Source organism: Hemibagrus wyckioides, linkage group LG01 (assembly GCF_019097595.1).
Source record: "Hemibagrus wyckioides isolate EC202008001 linkage group LG01, SWU_Hwy_1.0, whole genome shotgun sequence".
NCBI classification, from domain to species: Eukaryota; Metazoa; Chordata; class Actinopteri; order Siluriformes; family Bagridae; genus Hemibagrus; species Hemibagrus wyckioides.
This window is the reverse complement of record NC_080710.1, coordinates 25,654,584-25,678,461: the sequence shown is the minus strand read 5'-3', so window position 1 is coordinate 25,678,461 and position 23,878 is coordinate 25,654,584. Positions and strand designations below refer to the sequence as shown.

The window sequence follows — 23,878 nt, the reverse complement described above, 5'->3', positions numbered from 1 at the left end:
AAAAGGAAACCAAACAAAGACTGGCAAAGGAACTGCTTGTTTATAGCTGCTGTAAGATAAGCGATAACAAGCACTAACTAATTTCATGGACGTTGCACAACACTGAAGTTGCTATAAACAGATGAAAGTAGGACTTGTCTTTCTTTAATAAACATAAAATGGAAGTGGCTGATAAATTGCTGTGGTATGAAACAATGCTTAAGGAATGCTCAACTGCTCTTATATTTGACAAAGTATCTTGCTCTACACCAAGTATCAAGATGCCATGAGTATAGCCTACAAGTTGTGTTACAAGAGGAATTTCCATCTGACATCAAAGAACTGAAACACAACTGCGTATCATTTTATAGGAAAATGATCATGTTACCCTCTGAGAGTGGATTAGTTTCCTCTTACAGCAAAGTGCTTTATTCCTTCTAGACAACAGCCAATGTGAACGTCTTTTATTCATTTATAGTTATTTTAATGCTGTGGGAATATCACCACAGCAAGTTAGTTACTGTTATTTAACATGTTTTGTTCATAGAGCTCTTCATATAAAATTTCACTATATCAAAAAAATATCATTTTACTTTATTTAGATGGATTGTGCATTAATAGAAATTGATTTACAGCCAGAACTATTTATTGCGCAAGCTTCTGTTCAAGTAAATGAACTAACCCCTTTGGGAATAGACAATTCAACGTGGCTGTGGTATATGGTATATGGGGATGTGGTATCTTAGTGGTTAAGGTGTTGGACTACTGATCAGAAGGTCCACCAAGTGGCCACTGCTGGGCCCCTGAGCAAGGCCCTTTACAAAAAATTGCTGAGTTATATACAAAAATGTAATGTGTCTGGATGAGTGTGTCTGCCAAATGCTGGAAATGTAAATGTATAATTGAACTTCATTTCCAGCATCATATTATTCTCTGTTGTGCTTATTCACGTCAATCAAATGCAGCATGCTCAGTGAAAAAAATACCTGTCCATACATTTACACTGGCGATTTAAATAACCTCCTGCCTCCTGTTACTGACTAATGTTCACATGGCTGCAACAAGCACTTCAGAAAAGCATCTTCAGAGTCCACTTATCACTTAACACATATCACAAACACACCAGGCTCATAGTAGCACAGAGGACAGCTTCAACACACACACACACACACACACACGCCAAAATCACAGCCAGTAGCAACAACCTGCTGCCAACATCTGCTCTTGTCTAGCTTCATTTACACATAGATGAGCACTTGTAGAGAAGTATAAATAAATCGGAATCTGCTGCCATTCTCGAGAAGACGTGCATTATTTAGAAGGTTTTCTAATGTAGATGTTGGTTATGTCTGTAATAAAATACTTGGGAGTGTGCTGTTATTGTCAATGACGGGGTGGTGTGATGCGATGAGCACAGATCTGTTACCTTTACCACCCTGAAGTTGATTCTTTTCCTGTAGCATCATGTCATGAAGTGTTTTATTCTCATTATACAAAAGTCATTTGGCAATGATGTCTAGGTCCTAGTTACATTTATTATTGTAGAACAGACATGAAAGAAGTTATTACTTGTATTAAACAGCTACAAACAGTTGATTCCCTCATCAGCCTGCCTGATTTTCTAAACTTAATTCTTTTTACCAGAAGCCAAAAAAATGTATTTTGTGACTGTTGTGTTGTGTCCATATTCAGAAATGAATTTCTTTATCATGTCACACTCCACAGTGGTGGTTAATGACCTGCATGAAAGTAGACACTCAAGGATTCAAGGACCTTTTAGTTTTCATAATTATTTCTGGTTTTCCCTTGCCTACTAGGGGCTAAATTATTATTTCACACAGATGTCTTTAAAGATATCCGATTTCTGCTCTCTGAGATGCCAAAAAGTGCTTTTTTGAAGAAGAAGAACACAATGGAATTCTTTTCTACTGCAGTGCCCCCGGAACAGAGAGGGTTATAAGCCTTCCTCAGTTGCCCAACAGTTGCAGTTGGGCAGTGCTGGGGCTTGAACCACAACCTTCTGAACAACAAACTGAACTCTTAACCACTTGAGCCATCACCGCCTCGCAAAACTGAGCATCTAAAATTCTTTGTGAATGCTGAAAGACAACAGCATCTTGACTAATTTGTGACGGTAAAATAATTAGTTTGTTTATACTGATCGAAAATATCTGATCAATTTCCATTCTGCAAGTGAACACCAGTGTACTGGTAAAAAGGGTTAATAAGACAAAAACACGTCTGGTCATTTTAACAAAAAAAGTCACCTGTCTTTAAGACTTTCCTGTGGTGGAAAACTCACTGAAACAGTGTTCAGTGCACTAACAACCAAGTCTACCAAGCTCCCTGAATTAATATAGCTACTTAAATATGAACTAATGAGTTAAGACATGTAATATTCACCAAACTAATGAAGAGCTAACCTTAACTATGACAAGTCTTATGATGTCTCATGTGTGAATAATGACTTTCATCAGTACATGTTAGTAAATGTGCGTTAATAAATGTATAATTTTGTAAATCAAGTAACAAACATGCAAATCAAACACACTGGATCATTGGATGGTGCTGGATAACTTTCATGATTTACAATCATTCTCCTAATCAAATGTAAAAGACGCATCAATAATTAACACCAACAATTTCATCTCAACATGTTTTGCAACGTTCTCCATCCATTTCTCTTCAAAACACACTGTAGTACTAGTAGGTGTTCTTGGGGGGGGTTGGGTTGCTCGGACCAAGGTCTCTGAAGATTTAGTTTACCCCAATGTCAACGAACATGTCATAACATGCACTTAAAGTGATCATTATTCATACATGACTCCGGTTAAAGTTAAGGTTAGCTCTTTATTAGTTTGTGATTAATACATGTCTTAACTAATTAGCTCATATTTAAGTATTAATTTAAGTATTAATGCACAATTATTCATATGTTGGTTTGAAAAGAAATTCCCATTTTTCTATGTTAAATAACATTGTTATTTTTATTAATCCAATTATTATTAGTCCAATTAGATTACGTCTAGCGTCCATCATAAAAGTGAAAGATTTGCTACTATTTGCTACTATCTGGATTACAGCCAGCACTGCTGCCTGAGAGACGCTGGTATAGAAAATTAATCAAAAACCTCTGAATCAGAAGCAACACCTCAACAACGCTGGTATAAACTTGTTTAACATTTAAATAATACGCTGTTTGTTAATTGGAATAGCCGTGCATTATTGTTAATGACAGAAAACTGATAACAGGTCAGGATATTTGATCGGGATCGTTTCAGGACTCGTTTTAGATTTTGGCACAAACCAGTGAAGTGATTTGTTTTAATCAAAGAAATGAAAGAATCGTTTTTTTTTTCTTTGTTTGTTTGTTTGTTTTAATATGTTTCAAAGTATATAGTAACTGTGATTCGCAGCATTACAGCATCGCAATACATTGCTTTTGTCTAGAATTCTATATTGTGCATCTATAAACTGATATACAAGATCTACAAACGGTTCATATGCACAGTTCAAGCACAAAAACAAATCAACAAACAAACAAAAAAAACATCTGTAGTCAATTACAGAACTTGCAATAACAAGAAACAAGCAATTTCAACAACTGCAACCTATTTTCCTGTCTCCAATATGAGCTCTCGATGGTGTGATATACAGCTAGCCTGTTCCTCGTAGCCTCTATTTAATTGCTGTGTTGAGAAAGAAAAAAAAAGATTTAGTGTGGCAGGACGAGCACACACAAAAGGTGCTTTCAGGTGACCGAGTGTATTTCAGAGCCTGAACTGTCAGATTACAGACAGGAAACGGTTAAGATAAAAAAATTGAATGAATAGTGCTACTATGAGGCGAGAAAAGAAAAAGCAACACGGAGAAGGAAGACATGGGTGATCAAAATCTGATTTATGCCAAATATGCTTTACACCGTGCTCTTTTAAGAGACTCAGGACTTATCATAACTGTCTCCTAAAGCGAAACTGAGGATTTATTTTTTCAGGCTTTACGTAATAAAGTAAAGTATTATTACCGAGACTGACTCCTGAAACAAAACACTGGAACAGATTATACACTATATGCAACGGCTGAATAGTTTGTCACGAACCTGAGCTTGGTGCAGTAGTTTTCCCTGCGGGTCACAAAACGCTTACGAACCGTCTTACAAATCACCGAATGTTTTCTTGCATGCTGTGAACATCCTGACTAATCTCAGCTGCTCCACATCAGCGTTTCTGCAGTGGGTTTGATGAATCACGGCTTTTACGTGATCCGAACCCCAAAGAAAAATCATTTTGGTCAGTATAATGGAAACCAATCATACATCATAATCATTCCATATGCTTTTAATACATATATTCTACGGCCTACCGCAATAGCACAATTATATTTGACCAATATTGTGCAGTTGTATTCAATGTCATACACGCTGTTGTACAGTAGATAACTGCAGGCCCTCGTCACGTACAGCTCTAAAAAATTACAAGCTCTCTGCTTGCATGTGCCTCTTAATCAGTATTTAAACAATGGCAAGTAGAAACTCTGTGAAAATCCTACAACTGATGCAGACTCAAATGATTCTAGCTGGAGCACACTGAGAAAGTTTTACAGACAGACTTTTATCCCGGGGGTGTGTTTGCTCAGACAGAAAGAAACTCTGCATAGTCCGTGCCTGTGCTGCGTTTTAATGAGACACAGACATCATCAGCAACTTAAGACTCTTTAGTTGACGAATTACACATGACTGTGTGGTTTACTCATGGATCAGGGATATAAATTCATTTATTTGCGTGTGTGTGATACGTCTTTACTTACATATTTTCGATGAGGTTTAAACTTTATTAGTCAGTTCCTTTCCCAAATTCTCTTTTCCAGAAAAAATTTGTGTCTGAGGGCATAAAGTCAGACGACATCTAACTTTAGTAAAGGTCATGTGAGAATCGTAACTGTGACCCTTTATGGTCAGACTGTTAATCAAGTAGAGACTAATGATGACTGAATGTGAACATGGAATGTTATGTGCTACACAATCTATACACATTGCTGACTGATTTTTCACAAGGAATTCCTGTGGACAGATCCTAGACACATCTTGCTCCAGAACTACTAATTAGCAAGACACTAAAATTAAAACTAGCTAACTATTTCATTTTATTTATCAGTTATTACTATGGATTGTTTATAGGTAAAACGGAAGTCTGTGAAATTTGTGATGCATCCTGGGAGTTTAAGGTATGCAGGTCAGTGTGAAAGCCATCATTAGTGGTCATTATCTTTAATATAAAAGCAAAAATCTCTCTCAGTCGTTATCCATATACTTTTTTTAAACAGGGTTAGGTTGTTTATACTGTATTTCATCAAGATTAAACAGCTCCGTTTATATCGAAAAATATATCCTGTATGATAGCTGTTACACCAGTTCCCAAAAGGCTAGCAAAATAAAGGCAGCTCAAACAACTCTGCGCTCATATTTTCTCTCAACGGCACTTTTAATAACATCACTGCACATGATCTGGCTGTAGCATTCATACCTGACTCAAAAATAAAAAACATAAACACCCACACAAAAAAGACATGATTCTGTCCTTCCATGAAACCTGAACAGATTTACTCTTCACTGTGAAAATATAGTCCGTCACTCTGTCAATGCGTAACGCTTAACTTATAAACCGACTCTTTGTAAAGTTTACAATCTCTATATACAGCCTGAAACAGAGTAAACAAAATGTTTGTTCAAAGTAAAAAGTGCAACAAGATATCTCAGGAGTAGCGAAAGGAGCCTTGTCCAGGTTTTCAGCCCACACATGAGAGACACTCTGGAGGACTAACATGTTAAAGGAAATGCTTGCACAACTTTCTTAATAGTTTAAACAGTCACGGCTATAGGTTTATTCTCATTCCTCTGATGTATATAATGCTGGAATTAAAAGTAAAAAAGTAAGAAGTCTGGTAAAATTAGCGAACAGAAAGCCTTTGCACATGGTCATTAGCTATTCAGGGGGGGAAAAAAGCATTAATAACAAATCTACTTGCAGTTAGTAACAAATTACAGTGAAAAATTACGACTACTGCTAACAGTCTCACTCATTTAGACTTAAACTTATTTATTTCAACTTCTTAAACAGCTGAATAACCTTCCAAAAGTGAAACTGACGTGAAAATATCTATATTTGGCCAATATCAGGTCTTCCAGACTCTCTTAGCAAGCTCTTTTATCTGCCCTGACCCAGCTACCAGCAGAGATAAACAGTCATTGTGGCTATTGTAAATGAGGCTTTCCAGGGCGTTTGGCTTGCGGGAAACTCTGGAGTTCGATTGTAACTCTCAACTGTAGGAGGTTTAAAAAGCCCAGGCCTGGCGTGTGTCTGCAAAAACAAGACTTTTTGATTAAAAACTCATGAGGCGTGCACTGCAGATGTCGAGGGGACAGTTAGCAGTATCTGGGTGGAGAAAAGCACAGCTTCTTCTGTTGCCAAGAGATTTGCAAGCCGTGTATTCAAACAATGAAGAGTGTGAATAAAAAGCCATTGTATTTGACAGTATGCTGATACAGAACAGTCACAGATCGTGACACGGATGGTCGCATTGGTCTGAAGGTCTAATACTGTAATAATACTGTTAACATGATTAACTGCTGAACAATGAAGATACAGGCTTTTTAATTACAATGTACTAACCAATGCAATTATAAACATGTGGTGTTCCATCTAATAGTTTGGTTTTTGTATTTAAGGTCTACATTCATTCATTCATTATCCTCTCTTAGCTAATGAATGCTTTATTTAAGGCAAGTGCACTGGATTTGTGAAGTAGTTACTGCAAGACTAGACTTGTCCCGGCTTTTACACAGTAAGTCATACAAATACACTGTACGTGCCCAATTAAAGTGATCCGGATCAGATTTTGCTCTAAACCTTTTTCCCAATAAAATAAAAAGGGTTTTTTTTTCTTCAGTTTGCTTATACATACATATTTCAGATATTCTCATTCTAAAGGATTTCACTTGGATCTATTTCTTGATGTTTAACTATAAAATAGCAGCACAGACTGAGATGACACAAAGGAAATTTGGGAAATTACAAGGTCACTAAATTAAAACTTCCCAAAAGCCTGCTGTGGCACACATGCGAAACCTTTTGTGACTCATTAGTCGGGGAAAAAGTCTGAAAGAGTCTTTGTCTCTTTAGCAGCAGCTCTATGACAATGACCACGGAGCTGAACGAGACTAACCCAAGCTCTAGCTCCAAACTCCAAGCCATTACTTATACAATAAGGCAAATTGTACATCTCAGAAGCAACTTTGACAACTGTTATATATCACTTCCAGACATAGTGTACACCACTGTGAGTGTGTTTGTTTTTGTGAGCTTCAACATCCTGTGTTTTTCAGGTTTATGTGTTGTTAGGATGCAACATAGGAAACAGGTACACATGGAATTTTTATAGCCCAATTATAAGAACTCCCAGGGCTATATTAAAGAAACCATGTTGCTGTCTGGATGAAAAAGATTACAGTGTGAGAGGAACATTCGTGGCAATGCACCAAGTGAGCACACAAAGTTAAACGTGTCAGTATGCTGGAAAAGTGTCTCATGTCTCGGCTAAAGGCTCACTACATCTCATCCAGCACACACGCTGACCCACAATCTGGTTAAAGTTCTCCGTCAGTCTCAGCGGATAGAAAGCAAACATTCGGCTGAGGCCGTGTCTGTCCATATCACACGAGAAGACTTCCAGATCAGAAAGCATACAAAAGTGAAAAGCCCATTTGTTTGATGCTGGTTCTAATAAATAAAATGCCAGCTGACTTTAGCAGTGAAGTCAATAAAGTGAACATATACTGTACAATAAACTAAATATTTGCAATTTTACATATTTTCAAAGTGCAATGTGGAAAAAAGAATCTAAAGATGCAAAGAAAATGTATATTCACACTTGCATTAAGGCACAGCAGTGTTTATGAATATATTTTAAGAGACAAATTTACTACATATTGAATAACACAAATAATAATAATGAGTACACACTTAAGTCTGAAACTACAATAATAATAATAATAATAATAATAATAATAATAATAATAATAGATTTATATAGATAATAATAGATTTAAATAAGTTCATCTTCTCCTGCTTCGCATAAATTACAATATATTTTTTATCGAATCCCCTATATAATTAACAACTTGATTAGTTAGTACATTAACTGCAAGAATAACACAATGTTTGTGGTATTGTTAATAGTAGTAATAATAGTAGTGGTAGTGGTGGTAGTAGTATCATCTTATTGCTATAGAAGGTCAGCCAACACCCACATGAATTGAATCAAATTTTAAGTTGAAAGTAAAAAAATTACCCACGCTACTCCTTTAGTTCAGTGTGGGAGTGAAAAAGGATGAAACAGTGGTAACTGCTTTTACTCTTCAAGTGCCACTTGATGAAAAATATTGACATTTTGACAGACATTCAGACACTTAAGGTGTTTTAAGACTTGGCAACAGTTTTTAACAAAGAATTGAATAAAATGAAGCTGGAGGAAAGTGTCTAGGCTAGACGATACCAGACTTGTACATGGTCTGGTGTTTTATAGATTTAGAATGAACTGATCTTTCAAACATAAATAAATAAATAATAAACCTTGAAAGTCCTGGGAACTTCACCAGTGCAAAGGACACATACTGATGTATTATGATTTAGGATGGTGGCATGAATCCTGCTTTTTCCTTCTTTCTTTCTTTCTTTCTTTCTTTCTTTCTTTCTTTCTTTCCAAACCCAAATTTAATTATACTATTATATTTAATTATATTACTACTCTCCAATTCCTTAAATCGAGTGTGTGGTTTGATGAAGAGTTAAACGTACTTAACGAATTGTAAGTAGTAAATTACCTGCAGCAAGGCAGACTGGCAAAATCAGTCTGAAGATGAGTCCGCATACCATTTGGGAGGCCATATCTTCCTCACCTTCACCGTCATCCAAATGCCCACAGCTCTGCAATTTTTCTATTAAACTCCTAGAGATTTACCGTCAGAGTTCAGGTCCAGTCATCAAGCACAAGGTATGAGTGCATCATCCTCTTCTTGCCCTACCACATTAACTCCAGTGCTGTAACTTCACTGAATCCTCATGAAGAAAGTTTTCTGTCCGATCTCCGATCTTCTGCTCCACAGATCCAAATCCTCCCACACATCTGCAGCACACACTCTCAGTCTGTCTAATATCTGAACTCGTGAAATGCCATTGTGAAAGAGCCAACACCAACTCACAGTTTCTCCTCATTACCTGTTGACAGGAGAAATCATAGTTTCAGGTCCGAAAGTGTCCGGTGGTCTCCAGTAGTCCCTGAACGTCCAGAATGACACCAAGTCACAAACTCAAAACTTTAAAATGTAAAATAAATCGCCCGATTGTTTTGTTTTAGCGTTTTACGGAGTAACACACACTTTTAAGTGAGACTCGTTTGGGAAACAGCTGTAGGCGAAATCCCTCTCAAATTCAACGCGCTCATCAATGAAAAGCAAAACGGGACCAGCGCGTGATTGACAGGCGGCTCAGCCAATCAAAAGACGAAGAGGAACACGACGGCACCGCCCTCTCTTCTCATTGAGCTCCTTAAAGAAGCAAACAGCGGATCACCAATGTTAGGCCTGTGTCAGGAAAGTCCATCAATTAGGTTAAGTTATAGGGCTTTATAATTAATAATAATAATTAATTAATAATAATAATTAATAATAATAATTTATAATTAAGTTATGGGGCTTAAAGATAGATAGATAGATAGATAGATAGATAGATAGATAGATAGATAGATAGATAGATAGAATTAAAAACATGCAAATTGACCCTAAATCCGGATGCTAATTATGGGCTTGTTGACTCGTTTTAGTGATTCGATTCTTTTTTATTTTTGCCTTCTTTTGATTCACCACTAAAATATGTATACATAAATACATAAATAAATAAATAAACAAATAAATAACAGTCCGTGTAGAATACAACTAAGATGACAGACAGTATCCCATGTTCAATGTGTCGTACTTTTGCTGTTTATAAAAACACTAAGTCACTCATTCTGCGAAATATTAATCTTCCTAAAACATTTACTATTCGTAATTAGTCAACAAGCAGCATGACAATGCAACATAATAGAAAAATATTAGTTTTCAAGTGGCTCGTGCTTGTGAATCATTTTATTCACACATCCAATGCGTCGTTTGAAAGGAACAGAATCATAAGCTTGTGAGAGTCGATTTGAGAGTCGATTCATCGATTCTTAATGTTTGAGAACGCGTGAATGAAAGGATAGAACATGAAACCCGACATAACTGTAACCTCTACCAAAAATCACACACACACACACACACACACACACACACACACACACACACACACATATATATATATATATATATATATATATATATATATATATATATATATATATAGGTTAAAATAGCCCATATGTAATTGCCAGCTGCTATATGCATATGTGTGTTTAAAACCTTTTCTTTTTAATTATTATTTTTGAAAATTAATTTGGCCTGTCGAAGAAGAAAAAAAGACAGTGAATACCGTGTTACATCCAGAAGAAGAGGAGCGCCACCTATCGTTCAAAGAGCAAATGACTAATGTAAGGTTAACTGCTGTGTGTAAACATGTATTTTAAAAAATGATGCCAAGGATGTTTCTAAATAATTAGTGTAAAAAAAAAAAAAAAGTCGCTTTAAGTAGTCCATCTCCAGTATTATGGTCATCTGTGAGGATTCTCTCACTTAACATTAGAACGTGAGCTTCCTGTCAAGCCACCAATAACTTGGTCTTAAATGTCACTAAGAACTGACCATCTTTTAATAATTAATTAAGGTTTAATTGAATGAATCTGATGCTGTACACAAATACTGACGGGTGTAACCATGCACAGTCATGCATTCCTCTCTATATTTAGCATAAACAGGTTTTGTTGTGACCAAATAAAGCCTCGCTCTCCATGTTTCTGTGAAGATAAACATTGAACCAGTTTGTTACCCATTAAGTGTATGACCAGTATACAATCTGTTCTAATTAAATAGTCATGTCAAAAATGTTTTCAATTAAAAGACAAGGCTGTGACTCACTCAATGGAAAGCACCTACAGCTCTGACTGAAACTGATATGTGCTTTTTTGTCCAGCCACAATAAACTTCAGAAATACAACTTGGCACATAAAACAAGAAGATTATAAGTACTACTCCTTAAATTGAGGGCTTGGAGTTAAAAAGCATGTAACAGTAACTGATTTTACTTTTCAAGTGCCACTTGATGAAGATAATAACATTTGGCAACTATTAGGCCAAATCCATTATAGAAGAAAGATTAGCCTGTTTAAATGGTTGGTAATAGTTTCAGCTTTTAAGACCGAACATAAGAAATGAGGCTGGCACAAGCTGCCTTTTACTAGATTTAGAAATGTTGCTCTTTCCAAATCGTAATCTAACTGAAGTTGTTAATTAATACAAAAAAGATGTGAAAGTTACTGAGGCAAAGTACAGCCAAGTATATACAATAATCTAGATTGGTGGTGTTGAGTCCTGTTTTTAAAAAAATTGCCATTTATGGAAAGTTTAGTTTCATCTTGAATCTAATTACCTAATTAAGTCCTGAATTACATACTGTATTATGGTATGAGTGTGTAAGTTGAAGGATGAAGTGGTTCTTTTCCACAGAAACCGGTTTTCTCCCACCTGCTTAAAACATACTGGTAGATAGATTGAACACTATAACTGTCCCCTGTGTGTAAATGATTCTGTGTGTGTGTGTGTGTGTGTGTGATGTGGCATCCCATCCATGGCTCCCCATAAACAGCCCCACATCCAGTGTTTTGAGGGGCATGTGACTGCGACCAGACTAAAAGTGCTTAGTCGAGACAATTTAAATGAATTCCTTTCAACATATCAACCATAAAAAATAAGCAAAGACTCAGACATCAGACTTGCTGAATTGTCTTTAAACTTTATTCATAGTTGAACTGAAACACACAGTGGACATTGAGTGCGTGGTGCTAACATTGTAGGCAATAAAAGAGCAGTGTGTAGATTTTTGTTCAGTCCACAACAACATGGGATCAGTGAGGAATGCTCATCTAACACGCACACAGAGGTCCTGCCCTGAAAGAGACAAATTGTTGTTTGTGTAGTTACCCATTATAAAATGCATAAAAAGGTAAACCGTGAATATTAAAACAGCATATTAGCTTTAGGAACCCCCTTCGTGTATAAGCCAAAATCCACTAACAGCTGGTCTCTCAATTAATTAATCCAGATTAAAACCTTAATTACAGATGCCCGGTCTTATCCAGTAAGGGCCAGTGTAGGTGCAGGTTTTTATTCCAACCAAGCAGAAGCCAGACATAATTTTCTATTAAAAGCCAGGATCAGCTAATTAGGTGTGGCTCCTGGTTGCTTGAAATGAAAAACCACACTAGCCCTTTATGGATAAGATTGGACACCCCTGGTCTATCCAACATCCTTTAAATACAACCCAGTCTCGAGAGTTTATAGAGGATAGTGTGAAAAACAAAACAATTCAAGCAGTGAGGTCAGCAAGGAATAGTCACTTTGATTCAAGCTGACTGGAAGGCTATGGTAACTTTATAGAGCAGAAAAGCATCCCAGAATGCACAACAAACAATAGTTGAACCTTGAGGCAGATGAGCTACAACAGCAGAAGTTCCCCTTCACATCAGGTTCCCCTCCATCCTGTGAGTGAGGAACATGATCATGAGCATAGACTCACTCAAAAAGAAGTAATAAGAATAAAATATGATTGTTTTTCACCAATCTGTGTAAACTTGAGAGGCTGTTGCGTGTGAAAATCCCAGACTGACATTTTATAAAATTTATCCAATCAGTCTGGCACAACCATGCCATGGTCAATCACATTTTTTCTTCATTCTAATGACTGATGTGGACATTAACTGTGACTTGAATCTGCATGATTATGTGCATTGTGCTGTGATTGGCTGATTGGATCGTTCGGATTCCTGTATGACTGAGCAGGGGTACAGGCAAAGTGTCAGGTTAGTACTGTACATATGCAGTGTACATGTAGGGATGAGTTACTACTAAATAGATGCCAGTATGGTAAGCATTGCAAGCTGTTACAGTGACTATAGTATAATCTCAATACACTTTCAAAGAAAGAAGCTTCTCAGTATGTAGGTATAGTTAGAATTTCCTGAAAGTTGCTTTGGGTTGAAACATTTAATCCAAGTGAAATTACTCCTGAACATTCTATCCAGTGTATATTTATCCACAGGCGCTATTACTTTTTTATATAAAGCCTTCATATTCCTTCCAGATGGTAAAAACTTCAGGGGAGCTACGCTAAGATTATTATTGTGCATTATTCACTATAGCAAAATGTTGGACCCACAGCAATTCATTATGTTCATTGCTTTTTCACTTGCTACAGAAGAACGTGTTCTGTACGAAAAAAACAAACAAAACAAAAAACACGTCGGCTCCAAACATGGAGTAAATCTGAAGCTAAGAGAGTACACTGAAGTTTTGCTGACTATGTAAGTGGCAACACACAACACTCAGAAAAGTACACAAGCAAATATGTTCACACTGGTGTTAATAAATCACCACAATAATGAGAGCTCTTATACTCTTACTGAGCATTTTATTATACCTATACATTCATGTAATTATTTAATCAGCCAATCGTGTTGCAGCAGTACAATGCCTAAAATCATGCAGATACAAGCTGCAGCCTCAGCTAATGTTCACATCAACCATCAGAATGGGGGGAAAATGTGATCAGTGATTTTGACCATGACATGATTGTTGATGCCAAATAGGCTGGTCTGAATATTTCTATAACTGATGATCTGGTCTCTAGAGTCTAACGTTTATACAAAACAGTTTGAAAAGCAAGAAACATCAAGTGGGAATTAGTTCTATTGGTGGAAATGACTTGTTCATATCATTCCAAATCTGAGGAAAATGGCCAGATTGGATCAAGCTAAAAGGAAGGATACAGTGTGTATGCTCAGTAACAACTGCGATTAAGCAGAAAAAGTGTCTCAGAACACAAAACATCAATCCTTGAGTTGGATGAGCTACAACAGCAGAAGACTTGGAGCGCCTGACAGGAGTGGAACCCATGCAACTCAAGGATTGAGAACAGGAATCGAAGGCTACTCACTAAATCAGGACAACTGAAGGAAAAAAAAAAAAACAAATGCGGTCATTTTCTAATCTTTGACTGTCCAGTTTGGGTGATCCTGTGCCCACTGTGGAGTGGAACCTAATGTTGTCTTTTGCTGTTTTAGTCAATGATTAAGGTTTTTTGTGTCCGAGATGCTTTTCTGCTCACCACAGTTGTGAAGAGTTCTTATTAAGTCACTGTATCCTTCCTGTTGGCTTGAACTAATCTGGCTATTTTCCTCTGACCTCTCTTATCAACAAGGTATTAATGGCTTTTGTTTTTGCACCATTCTTTGTAAACTCTAATACTCCATTCTTTGTACACCCTTTTATGTGTGAAAATACCAAGAGATTAATAGCAGTTTCTACAATATTTAACCCAACCTGTCTGGAGTCAACAAGCATGCCAGGTAGTGAGATCACATTTTTTCCTCCATTCTGATGTTGATGTGAATACCTGAAGCTTTTCATTTGTATCTGCATGATTTTATATACTGTGCTGCTACCAAAGATTGGCTGACTAGATAATTGCATCAATGCGTAGGTATATAGGTGTTTCTAATAAAGTGCTCAGTGAGAGTATGTTTACATTATCTTTCATTTAAAGCCATTATATAATGGCTACTTTTTATATAAATTAAAGCCTTAAATTACAAAAGACTTGTTTAATTCCTGAGTAAATACATGAATTGCATAATGGGACCTAGTTGCCAAAATCTGTACTTATGCTCAGGAACGTGCAGTGCAGCAAAATTAGGTTCAGTTTATTCACTCATATATTTCCTCAGGAAAAAGCACTGCAATATAAGGCATTACTTTAGTCCTCCGGTGGAGTGGCAGAAAAAAAAAAAATCATAAACTCTATAAAAAAGAGCATTGCATAAAAGACACCGCAGATAACATGGCAGGATTGTAGGGATCTGAGGTAAAGGCTGAGATTTGCTGATGAAGGGTTCAAGGCTGGTCACTGGGTCAGGGGTCTTCGTCATCACGGCCGTAGTTGATTGGCTTGAGCTGCTGGACGATGTAATCTGCTATCTCTCGGGAGCCGGCAGCCACAACACGGCGAGACATGAGATCAAGAGGACCCCCTGGTAGAGAATCGTATTAGTGCATTAGCATTTACGCACACAAGCAGAGTTTAATCATGCTAAGCAATGACCGTGGCTTTGTTTTTCAACTGTCTTTTTATATATTTGGCAGATCATTTTAATTCATGTCAATTTACGAGTGAAGCAGCAAACAGACAAGGCTGTTATAGTAAATCAGTGCCGCTGGTCTCACTGTGAAAGCTAACTGTGGATAGTCACTGAATGAGAAATCTCTGCTCTGAGCTCACATCCCTCCAGATCAATTGAGTGACATGGTCAGATTCAAAACACTGCAAATCAAACATCAGTGAAAGCATGTTAACTCGGCAACTTCCTTTCAGATTCGCCTCTTTCCTCTCTGACTTCTTTCTCACACTCTCATACATCTCCCACTATCTCTTTCTGACAGACGGAGTGAGAGGGGAAGCATTTGGCCGACCACATGATCTTGACCTCACTGCCCTCTCCGACAGAGCCTCTTTGTGCACTCTCACACAACCTAGTCTGCTATGACACACTGCTGCCCACCTTCCACCGAACACACCGAACACACTGCAGAAACTGTCCGTAAGACAGGCCTTGTGGGCTGTTCAAATATCTCCAACAGAGACAAATAGCTGGGATTGGAATAATGTTTGTATTCAGTAAAGCCTAAAGCTGACGTGGAAAGGCGTTTGATATGATGATGTCGGAGACGATTACCTCACACACAAGGAGGATTAATGTCTAAAAAGTTCGCAATCTAGATGAAGAGGTTCTTCATATTATTTAGCAGATCACTATGCAATCCCAGATGTCTGCTTGATACAGAGCAGGCCCTCATAACAGTCTGTTATGGCAACAGGCTTCCTGATGCTTTTTCAGCGCCCCGTTAAACACAGAAAGGCACTGAGATTCCTACTATTTGTTTTACATTTATTGGACAATACTGTTTAAGGAATAAAACACAAGTGGCAGGCGAGGGTGGGGGTAGTGTGCAGAAATGTTAGTAGTGTGCTCCAAAGCTGATTATTCCCTAGTTGAAGTCTTTTATTCCTCTTATAAAACGTTTATATTTTCATGTCATTTTTACAGTTATACTTACCTTATAGCAGCTAGAAACAACTGTTCCCTCACCATCCTCTTGTTTATCTCTCTCGAGGCTTGTCATGTCACCAACAAACCATAAAGTGGTCTAAAGACCTCTGTCCTGAAGACCTCTAACTCTTACCAAGTGCTAACACTGGAGGCTCCTTTTGATAAACGTTAAATGAATGCTAACTCACAGAAAATATAGATTAAAAAACCATAATACAGGTATGTAAGTTGTTACTATGGAAATATTAACATTATTCAAACAAGCATGTTAATATAATCCTGTCAGAGCACACACACCTGTTTATAAAACGTATTAACACCTTTTGACAAATCAGCGCTGTGGTATACTGACACAATACCTCTTCATTCTACTACATATAAAGACATCAAGTACAATATTTGAAAAAGGACTCTTATTACAGGTTCTGTCTGTATAAAGGGAATATTTGTCACACTAAGCCAAAGCCTGGATGCTTTGGAATGAAGCATTATGCTTACCCACAACTGTAATAATGTTAACCAAATACGGCATTATTTACACGTGTGCAAAATCCAAACTAGGTCCAACATCCTTTCAAGGAAAATACTAGCTATAAATATCTTGACACTAATATTTGCTATTTTGCTGAATCAAACCCACATCATTCTTGAATGGAAAAACCCATAGTCACATTACTGCCAAACATTTCTGTGTAAATATATTTTTTTTCTCATTTGGATTCTGGTCAAGATTAAGTTAATCTAGTGAGCAAGTTTTAGTTTAAACAGGAAGTGAAATGTTTGCCTGAAAAGTAATTTTAATAATCCTGTGGTGTGCAGGATAAGTAAAAGAGGTGCTGACCTGTGGTGTCGATCACACAGCCACCTGCTTCAGTGATGATAAGTGCTGCTGCAGCGATGTCCCAGCAGTGCAGACCGTACTGGTAGTAAGCCTCAGCCGCACCGGCCGCTACCTGACACAGTGCTAGAGTTGAGCTGCCTATGATCCTTACTCTGAGCACACACAAATGAGCCTGGTGTAAAACAGCTGGGGTAAAATCCTCAAAGCTCTGGGATACAGTTTAAATTAAGAATAAATTCTGTCCAGATTAAAACGCAATACATAATATATACAACGGTCATATGAATGCATATATAAAATAAAAATCAACCATATGGCTCTACTGGGAAAGCATGAATATATTAGCAACTTTTGCCACAAATAAACATGTCTCACCCATGGACTGGTGTACTCAGCATCTGCTTCATATTCCCCAAAAAGATATCCAGTGTGTGATTATCTCTTTTTGCCCCAATTTCGGTTAAAATGAGGGCTTTGGAAACATCTGATATAAAGAGAAGAAATGAGTAATTAGAAAAGATTTCATTTACACAAAACATTCCCACATAGCTCTGTCCCAAAACTTTAGACCAAGGCAATGTGCAGCCATAAAAAAGAGAATTCAGAAAGATGTCACCCACCTTTCTCCTTCGAAACGTGGAGTCGGACTCCGTTGCAAAATGCCCCCTGGCCTCTCCTCCCAGTGTACAACGTTCCATCAAAACAGTGGTATATGACCCCAAACTCCAGCTGCAAATTAGTGAAGTGCAAATGATCATATTTTATATGACAAAGTATCCATTAAAACTTACAGAGCACATGCAGTGACCGACAATCAGTACAAATCCACCCGGATGTCTACTGTTAAAATTGAAGCTGTATTTTTGTTATTGGGGTTTTGGCATTGATCTACCTGTTTCTTTACTGCAAAGCCAATGCTTACTGCAACCATGGGAAAACTGCAAATGAAATATCACGTATTTTAAATGAAGCCATGTTCCTGAAATTAATAATTAATTCGTTTGGTAGACTTAAATAGAGTACTGTACTTTATGTACCTGTGAACAAAGTTACAAGTGCCATCAATGGGATCTATTATCCATGTAGGCTTATCTGTGAGCACACACTTCTCTCCTGCAGCAGATGACTCCTCTCCTATAAACCTGAAATGAAGGGGAAACAATCTGTAAAACTATGAATATATCTTTCTAACAAACTAATATTTCCAGCAACAAATTGTGTTATTTTTTAATTTAACTTCACATGTTGTATAGTCACAATACTATCATTCTACAGCAACATATTTATAACACATTGACCATTAAAGGCTTGAGCAAGAATTACTCAAGTGCCAGTTAGGGCTATCATGAGATAAACAGAGAACAAATATAAGTGGTGCAATATGACACAATATATGTGTAATTCAGTATTGTGTAAATTTCTGTACTGATGCATGCAAGACAAAAAAAATTGGAACTATGAGATGTAAGTGCTCCCTCTAAGCAAAAATAATCTTTTTAACTGATGAAAGTGTTTGATAAAATAATTCTTCATTAGGCACAGAGAGGCCAAAAAACACATGCATTGCCAGTATCAAGCACAGGAATCTTGTCTCCATCAGTGGGACATAGAGTTTACTTCTGGTTCTAATTGACAAGCATAGAGGCCATGCCTCCTTCAGTGTAACTTAAAGGAACATAGGCCACACCTCCTTCAGTTGAACTGACAGACACATACGCCACACCTCCATCACTGGGTCACATAGGCCAAGACTTCTTCAGTGTAATTGGCACAACAGAGGCCACGCCTCTTTTAGTGCAACAGTCACCTAGGCCAGGCATCCTTGAGTGTAACTGGCAGACAAACAGGCCACACCTCCTTCAGTGGAAGTGACAGACACAGAGGCCACACCTCCTTTGGTGTAACTGAAACACATAGGCCGTGCCTCCTTCAGTGTAACTGGCAAACACAGAGGATACGTCTCTTTCAGTGGAAGCAACAGCCTCATCTACCTCAGTAAAACTGACAGACACTGTGGCCACAACTCCTTCATTGGAACTGAGAGACACAGAGGACAGACAGCGTCACATAGGCCATGCCTCCTTAAGTGGAATTGACAGGTCAGAGTTCTCCTGTATGTTATACCTGTGTGAAGGAAACTTTTCCGAGTGTGGAGATGATCACCTGTTTCTAACTGACAAGCATAGAGACCAAGCCTCCTTTAGTGCAACGTACTGGCTCATATGCCACGCCTCTTTCAGTTTATCTAGCAGACACATAGGCCACATCTCTTTCAGTGTAACTGAGACACGTAGGCCACACCTTCTTCAGTGTAATTGGCAGAACAGAGGCCATGCCTCTTTTAGTGTAACAGTCACATAGGTCATGCCTCCTTCAGTGTAACGGGCAGACACAGAGGATACGTCTCTTTCAGTAGAAACACCAGACGCAGAGGCCACACCTACCTCAGTAAAACTGACCGACACAGGTCACATTTCCTTCAGTGTAACTGGCAGACACATAGACCATTCCCCCATCACTGAAACTGACAAGATAGAGTTCTCCTGTATATTTTACCTGTGTGAGGGAAACTTCTCCCTGAGTGTGGAGATGATCACTTCCTCCACGTGCTGGTCAGCCTCCGTCACCAGGTCTGTAGGAGTGCTTTTACTGCTCACACGCTTCTCTTGCATCACACACACCCGGACCATCTGAGAGGGAGAGAGGAACACTACACAAATTGTCCGGACCACACTATACCAAACCTACACATCAGAGATTTGGCTTTTGAAAGAAAATTGGCTTTGATACAGTGAGAATGTCAGCCAATATTAACCAATGTTTACAGCTTTAATGTGGAAAAAGTGTGATCAGTGCATTCCTAACTACCACATCACGATCAGTACTGTGCTGAGAATAGTCCACCTCACATAATATCCCGTTTGTGATGACTCTGTGGTTGTCCCACTCCATTAATGAACAGAATCTAAACAAAAAACTTTGTAGGAGAGGGATGTAATCACTCAGGCTGTGGTTTTAATCAGTACTAGGGGGTGTATTTAGAGATACACATAAACAATGGCTAATTTTAACCTTAATTTTCATAAAGCAAAAGAGCATTGTACGTTTTGGACATCCACCCTCTAGTGGATGAATGGTGAACTGTATAATATAATATTTTTTGTCATCTCATTGTCAAGTGTCATGGGCCCTGCAAGCTGAAAACAACAGGTATAGGAAGGAAGTAATTACAGAAGACAGGATGTGAAGAATGAAGTAAGAAAAGAGCAAAACAAAAAAGAACATTACCCATGTTTTTATTGTCTACGAATCGCAAAGCTAGTTTTGTTGTGCAAATGATTTTTACTACACTTTCAGACATTAAAAACTTAATTTATAAAATATTTACTTAAAAAACTTAAAGAATATTTAGTTTGTGGTGCCATGACCAAAAATAACTTATTTTTTGCAGGTGAATTCTTTAATCTGATTGGTCAGAAGGTGCACACTATTTTGTATAACCACACGCTCTGTTCCAAGCGTAACTTTAACAATTATATTACATCATTTCTACAGTAATACGGGGACTTGTATGGTGGACATTCCATATACTCTATATAAGAAAATTATTAACTATATGTTCCACAAAATTTAATCTAACTATAAACCACTACGATGCACAGTATGTCATTCATTAATAACTTAATCACTGTGCTAAATTTGTAATATTGTGCTGTAACAGGAATAACACACTACAGGCCCTGAGGCTTAGCGAAAATAACATGCCTCCAGGCTTCGCGTTGTGCCACATCACACCACCCTGACCTAGATTATTTTGTATAACTGCATAACACGATTTATTGTGTGCAATTCCTTACTTTTTTCCTATTCTAATAAAACTCTATTTGCTTCTATTCTCTTCAGTTTTAACTGTCTCCACACAGAAAGTCACACTTCTCCATTCAACACATTTTGATATGCATGATCACGACTATATACAAATCATCATCTGGTGCTTTTTAAACAACATTTTGAGTATTCATTAGATTACATACAATCCAGTGAAATGAATGAAATGGGAACACTGGTACGGGTCTTGCATAGGCCAGCCTGCATAATTTGCTCTGTAGATGAACTGTGGCATTGTCAGTGGAAACCTGATCTTGTTTACATTCTGCCTCTTATCAGAAAAAAACAACAGGGGTTATTTATATCACAGGAAAGAGAGAGAGAGAGAGAGAGAGAGAGAGAGAGTGTTTATATGAGCAGGAGGAGAACAAGGTCAACTGTAATGTAGTCTGTAACATGAAAGCATTAATGACATATGCATGTATATATCTGAGTAGAAATAGATACATAACATGTTCATAACAGTTCCTGCTACATTGTGTGCAACACTGTTTCCTCATAAGGCAGCCTGTGCTCGGGTGATGCTTTTATTGTATTATGAACGCAATATTTCATCTAATACAGGTGCCTGTGCGCTAAATATACGCACACTTAAACATGCGGTGTGTGTTTGGTGTTAATAGCGGTAATGTGTGTGCTACCTGGCCGGCTCTGAGCGCTGTCCTCACGGCCACATCCATGCACTCGGCCCAGCTCTCTGCCTCCGTGTCCGAGCTCATGGCGGAAACTGAGCGGATTACTAGCGGAAAAGGCGGCTGTGTGCGTCCCCGCTCATGGTGAACCGCTTCGGGGTCGTGGACAAGGTATCCGCGGTGACTTTAAAGCAGCATGGAGTCCTGGCATGGATGTGCTAGTATCAGTAGTCCTGGTGCGCGCGCGTGTGTGCGTGTATGTGTGTGTGTGTGTGTATTTCAGTATCGGATCAGTGATGGCTATTGCTGCACAAACACACCGGATTTAAGATTGAATACAGACAGTTGTGCAAGAAACCTCTCATTTAGATCGCCAGAAAAAAATCGAGTTTGTTTATAAACATAAGGCTGAATCCTAAATAACTCAGTGAACCGTATAGAAGTGCACTATGACGCACAGGAAATGAATGGCTACTGCGCCCTCTGTAGTGCACTACGTGTCCTCTACAGAGTCATACAGGATTAAGCCTGAATACTGACAGGAAACGATATTCTTGGTAAATAGCATAACTATGAGACTTTCGAAATGTAAATATAATGGCCAAATATTAAGACACTACGTATCAATAATATTTAACATTAAAAAAAAACAAACAACTAAACTCATAATTCGTAATAAAAATGGTGAGTAAAACAAACGTTTGTGTTTTAGTTTTCATTTCAGTGCAACAACTTTGTTTCCGTGTCTGTATGAACTTTTATTTATTTATTTATTTATTTATTGATGAACCTTTTTAATACACATTCAAATGTCAAACTTCGATGTGCTAAAGGAGTACAATAAAGATTATACTTTTTAACGTGAAAAATGTCATAGGTTTTTGAGGGTGTAGCTTAGTCAACAGCGCCATCTCATGGCTTTTTAAGCAAAATGCAACCCGATAATTTCCTGAACCGTTTACATTCACAACAAGGTCGCAGGGAACCTGGAGTCTATCCCAGGAGACTCGGAGCGCAAGGTCAGGAACACATTGGACCAGATGCCAGCCCATTACAGGGCAACACAACCATTCACACAGTACTGACAATTTACAGATCCCAAGCAGCCTACAATGTACACTATATTGGCCAAAGTTTCGGGACACCCCTCCAAATCATTGAATTCAGGTGTTGGGTTTCAGGGGTTGGGCTTGGCCCCTTAGTTCCAGTGAAAGGAACTCTTAATGCTTCAGCATACCAAGACATTTTGGACAATTTCATGCTCCCAACTTTGTGGGAACAGTTTGGGTACGGCCCCTTCCTGTTCCAACATGACTGCACACCAATGCACTAGGCAAAGTCCATAAAGACATGGATGAGCGAGTTTGGTGTGGAGGAACTTGACTGGCCTGAACAGAGTCCTGACCTCAGCCCGATAGAACACCTTTGGGATGAATTAGAGCAGAGCCAGGCCAAAACTGGGATGTCGGCCTTTACATGCACATGAATGTAATATGGAGTTGGCCCGCCCTTTAGCTATAACAGCTTCAACTCTTCAAACTCTCCTTTGGTGTAACTGAAACACATAGGCCGTGCCTCCTTCAGTGTAACTGGCAAACACAGAGGATACGTCTCTTTCAGTGGAAGCAACAGCCTCATCTACCTCAGTAAAACTGATAGACACTGTGGCCACAACTCCTTCATTGGAACTGAGAGACACAGAGGACAGACAGCGTCACATAGGCCATGCCTCCTTAAGTGGAAGTGACAGGTCAGAGTTCTCCTGTATGTTATACCTGTGTGAAGGAAACTTTTCCGAGTGTGGAGATGATCACCTGTTTCTAACTGACAAGCATAGAGACCAAGCCTCCTTTAGTGCAACTTACTGGCTCATATGCCACGCCTCTTTCAGTGGAAGACTTTCTATAAGGTTTAGGAGTGTGTTAATGGGAATTTTTGACCATACCACTAGAAGCGCATTTGTGAGGTCAGACGATGCTGGACAAGAAGGTTTAGCTCGTAGTCTCTGCTCTAATTCATCCCAAAGATGTTCTATCTGGTTGAGGTCAAGACTCTGTGAAGTCGCTCATCCATGTCTTTATGGACCTTGCTTTGTGCACTGGTGTGCAGTCATGTTGGAACAGGAAGGGGTCATCCCCAAACCGTTCCCACAAAGTTGAGAGCATGAAATTGTCCAAAATGTCTTGGTATG

General features: G+C 38.2%; 2 protein-coding genes across 5 annotated transcripts in view; both read right to left on the bottom strand.

Moving 5' to 3' along the window:
- The window catches only part of LOC131364618 (piezo-type mechanosensitive ion channel component 2), a 117,844-nt gene extending 108,349 nt beyond the window's left edge, over positions 1-9,495 (bottom strand). For all 4 annotated transcript variants that reach the window (XM_058407862.1, XM_058407940.1, XM_058408014.1 and 1 more), the window contains exon 1: positions 8,858-9,495. In XM_058407862.1, coding sequence (XP_058263845.1) covers positions 8,858-8,921 — 64 coding nt within the window. In that variant the 5' untranslated portion in view covers positions 8,922-9,495. The remainder of the gene's footprint in view (positions 1-8,857) is intronic.
- Positions 9,496-11,943: 2,448 nt separating this feature from the next.
- Positions 11,944-22,107, bottom strand: impa2 (inositol monophosphatase 2). Its single transcript, XM_058394736.1, has 8 exons — positions 21,697-22,107; positions 19,724-19,857; positions 18,205-18,309; positions 18,060-18,105; positions 17,788-17,896; positions 17,543-17,651; positions 17,168-17,319; positions 11,944-15,249 (listed from the first exon to the last, which is right to left on the bottom strand). The coding sequence occupies exons 1-8, from the start codon at positions 21,772-21,774 to the stop codon at positions 15,131-15,133; spliced, it is 852 nt and encodes a 283-aa protein (XP_058250719.1). The 5' UTR covers positions 21,775-22,107; the 3' UTR covers positions 11,944-15,130.
- Positions 22,108-23,878: the final 1,771 nt, after the last annotated feature.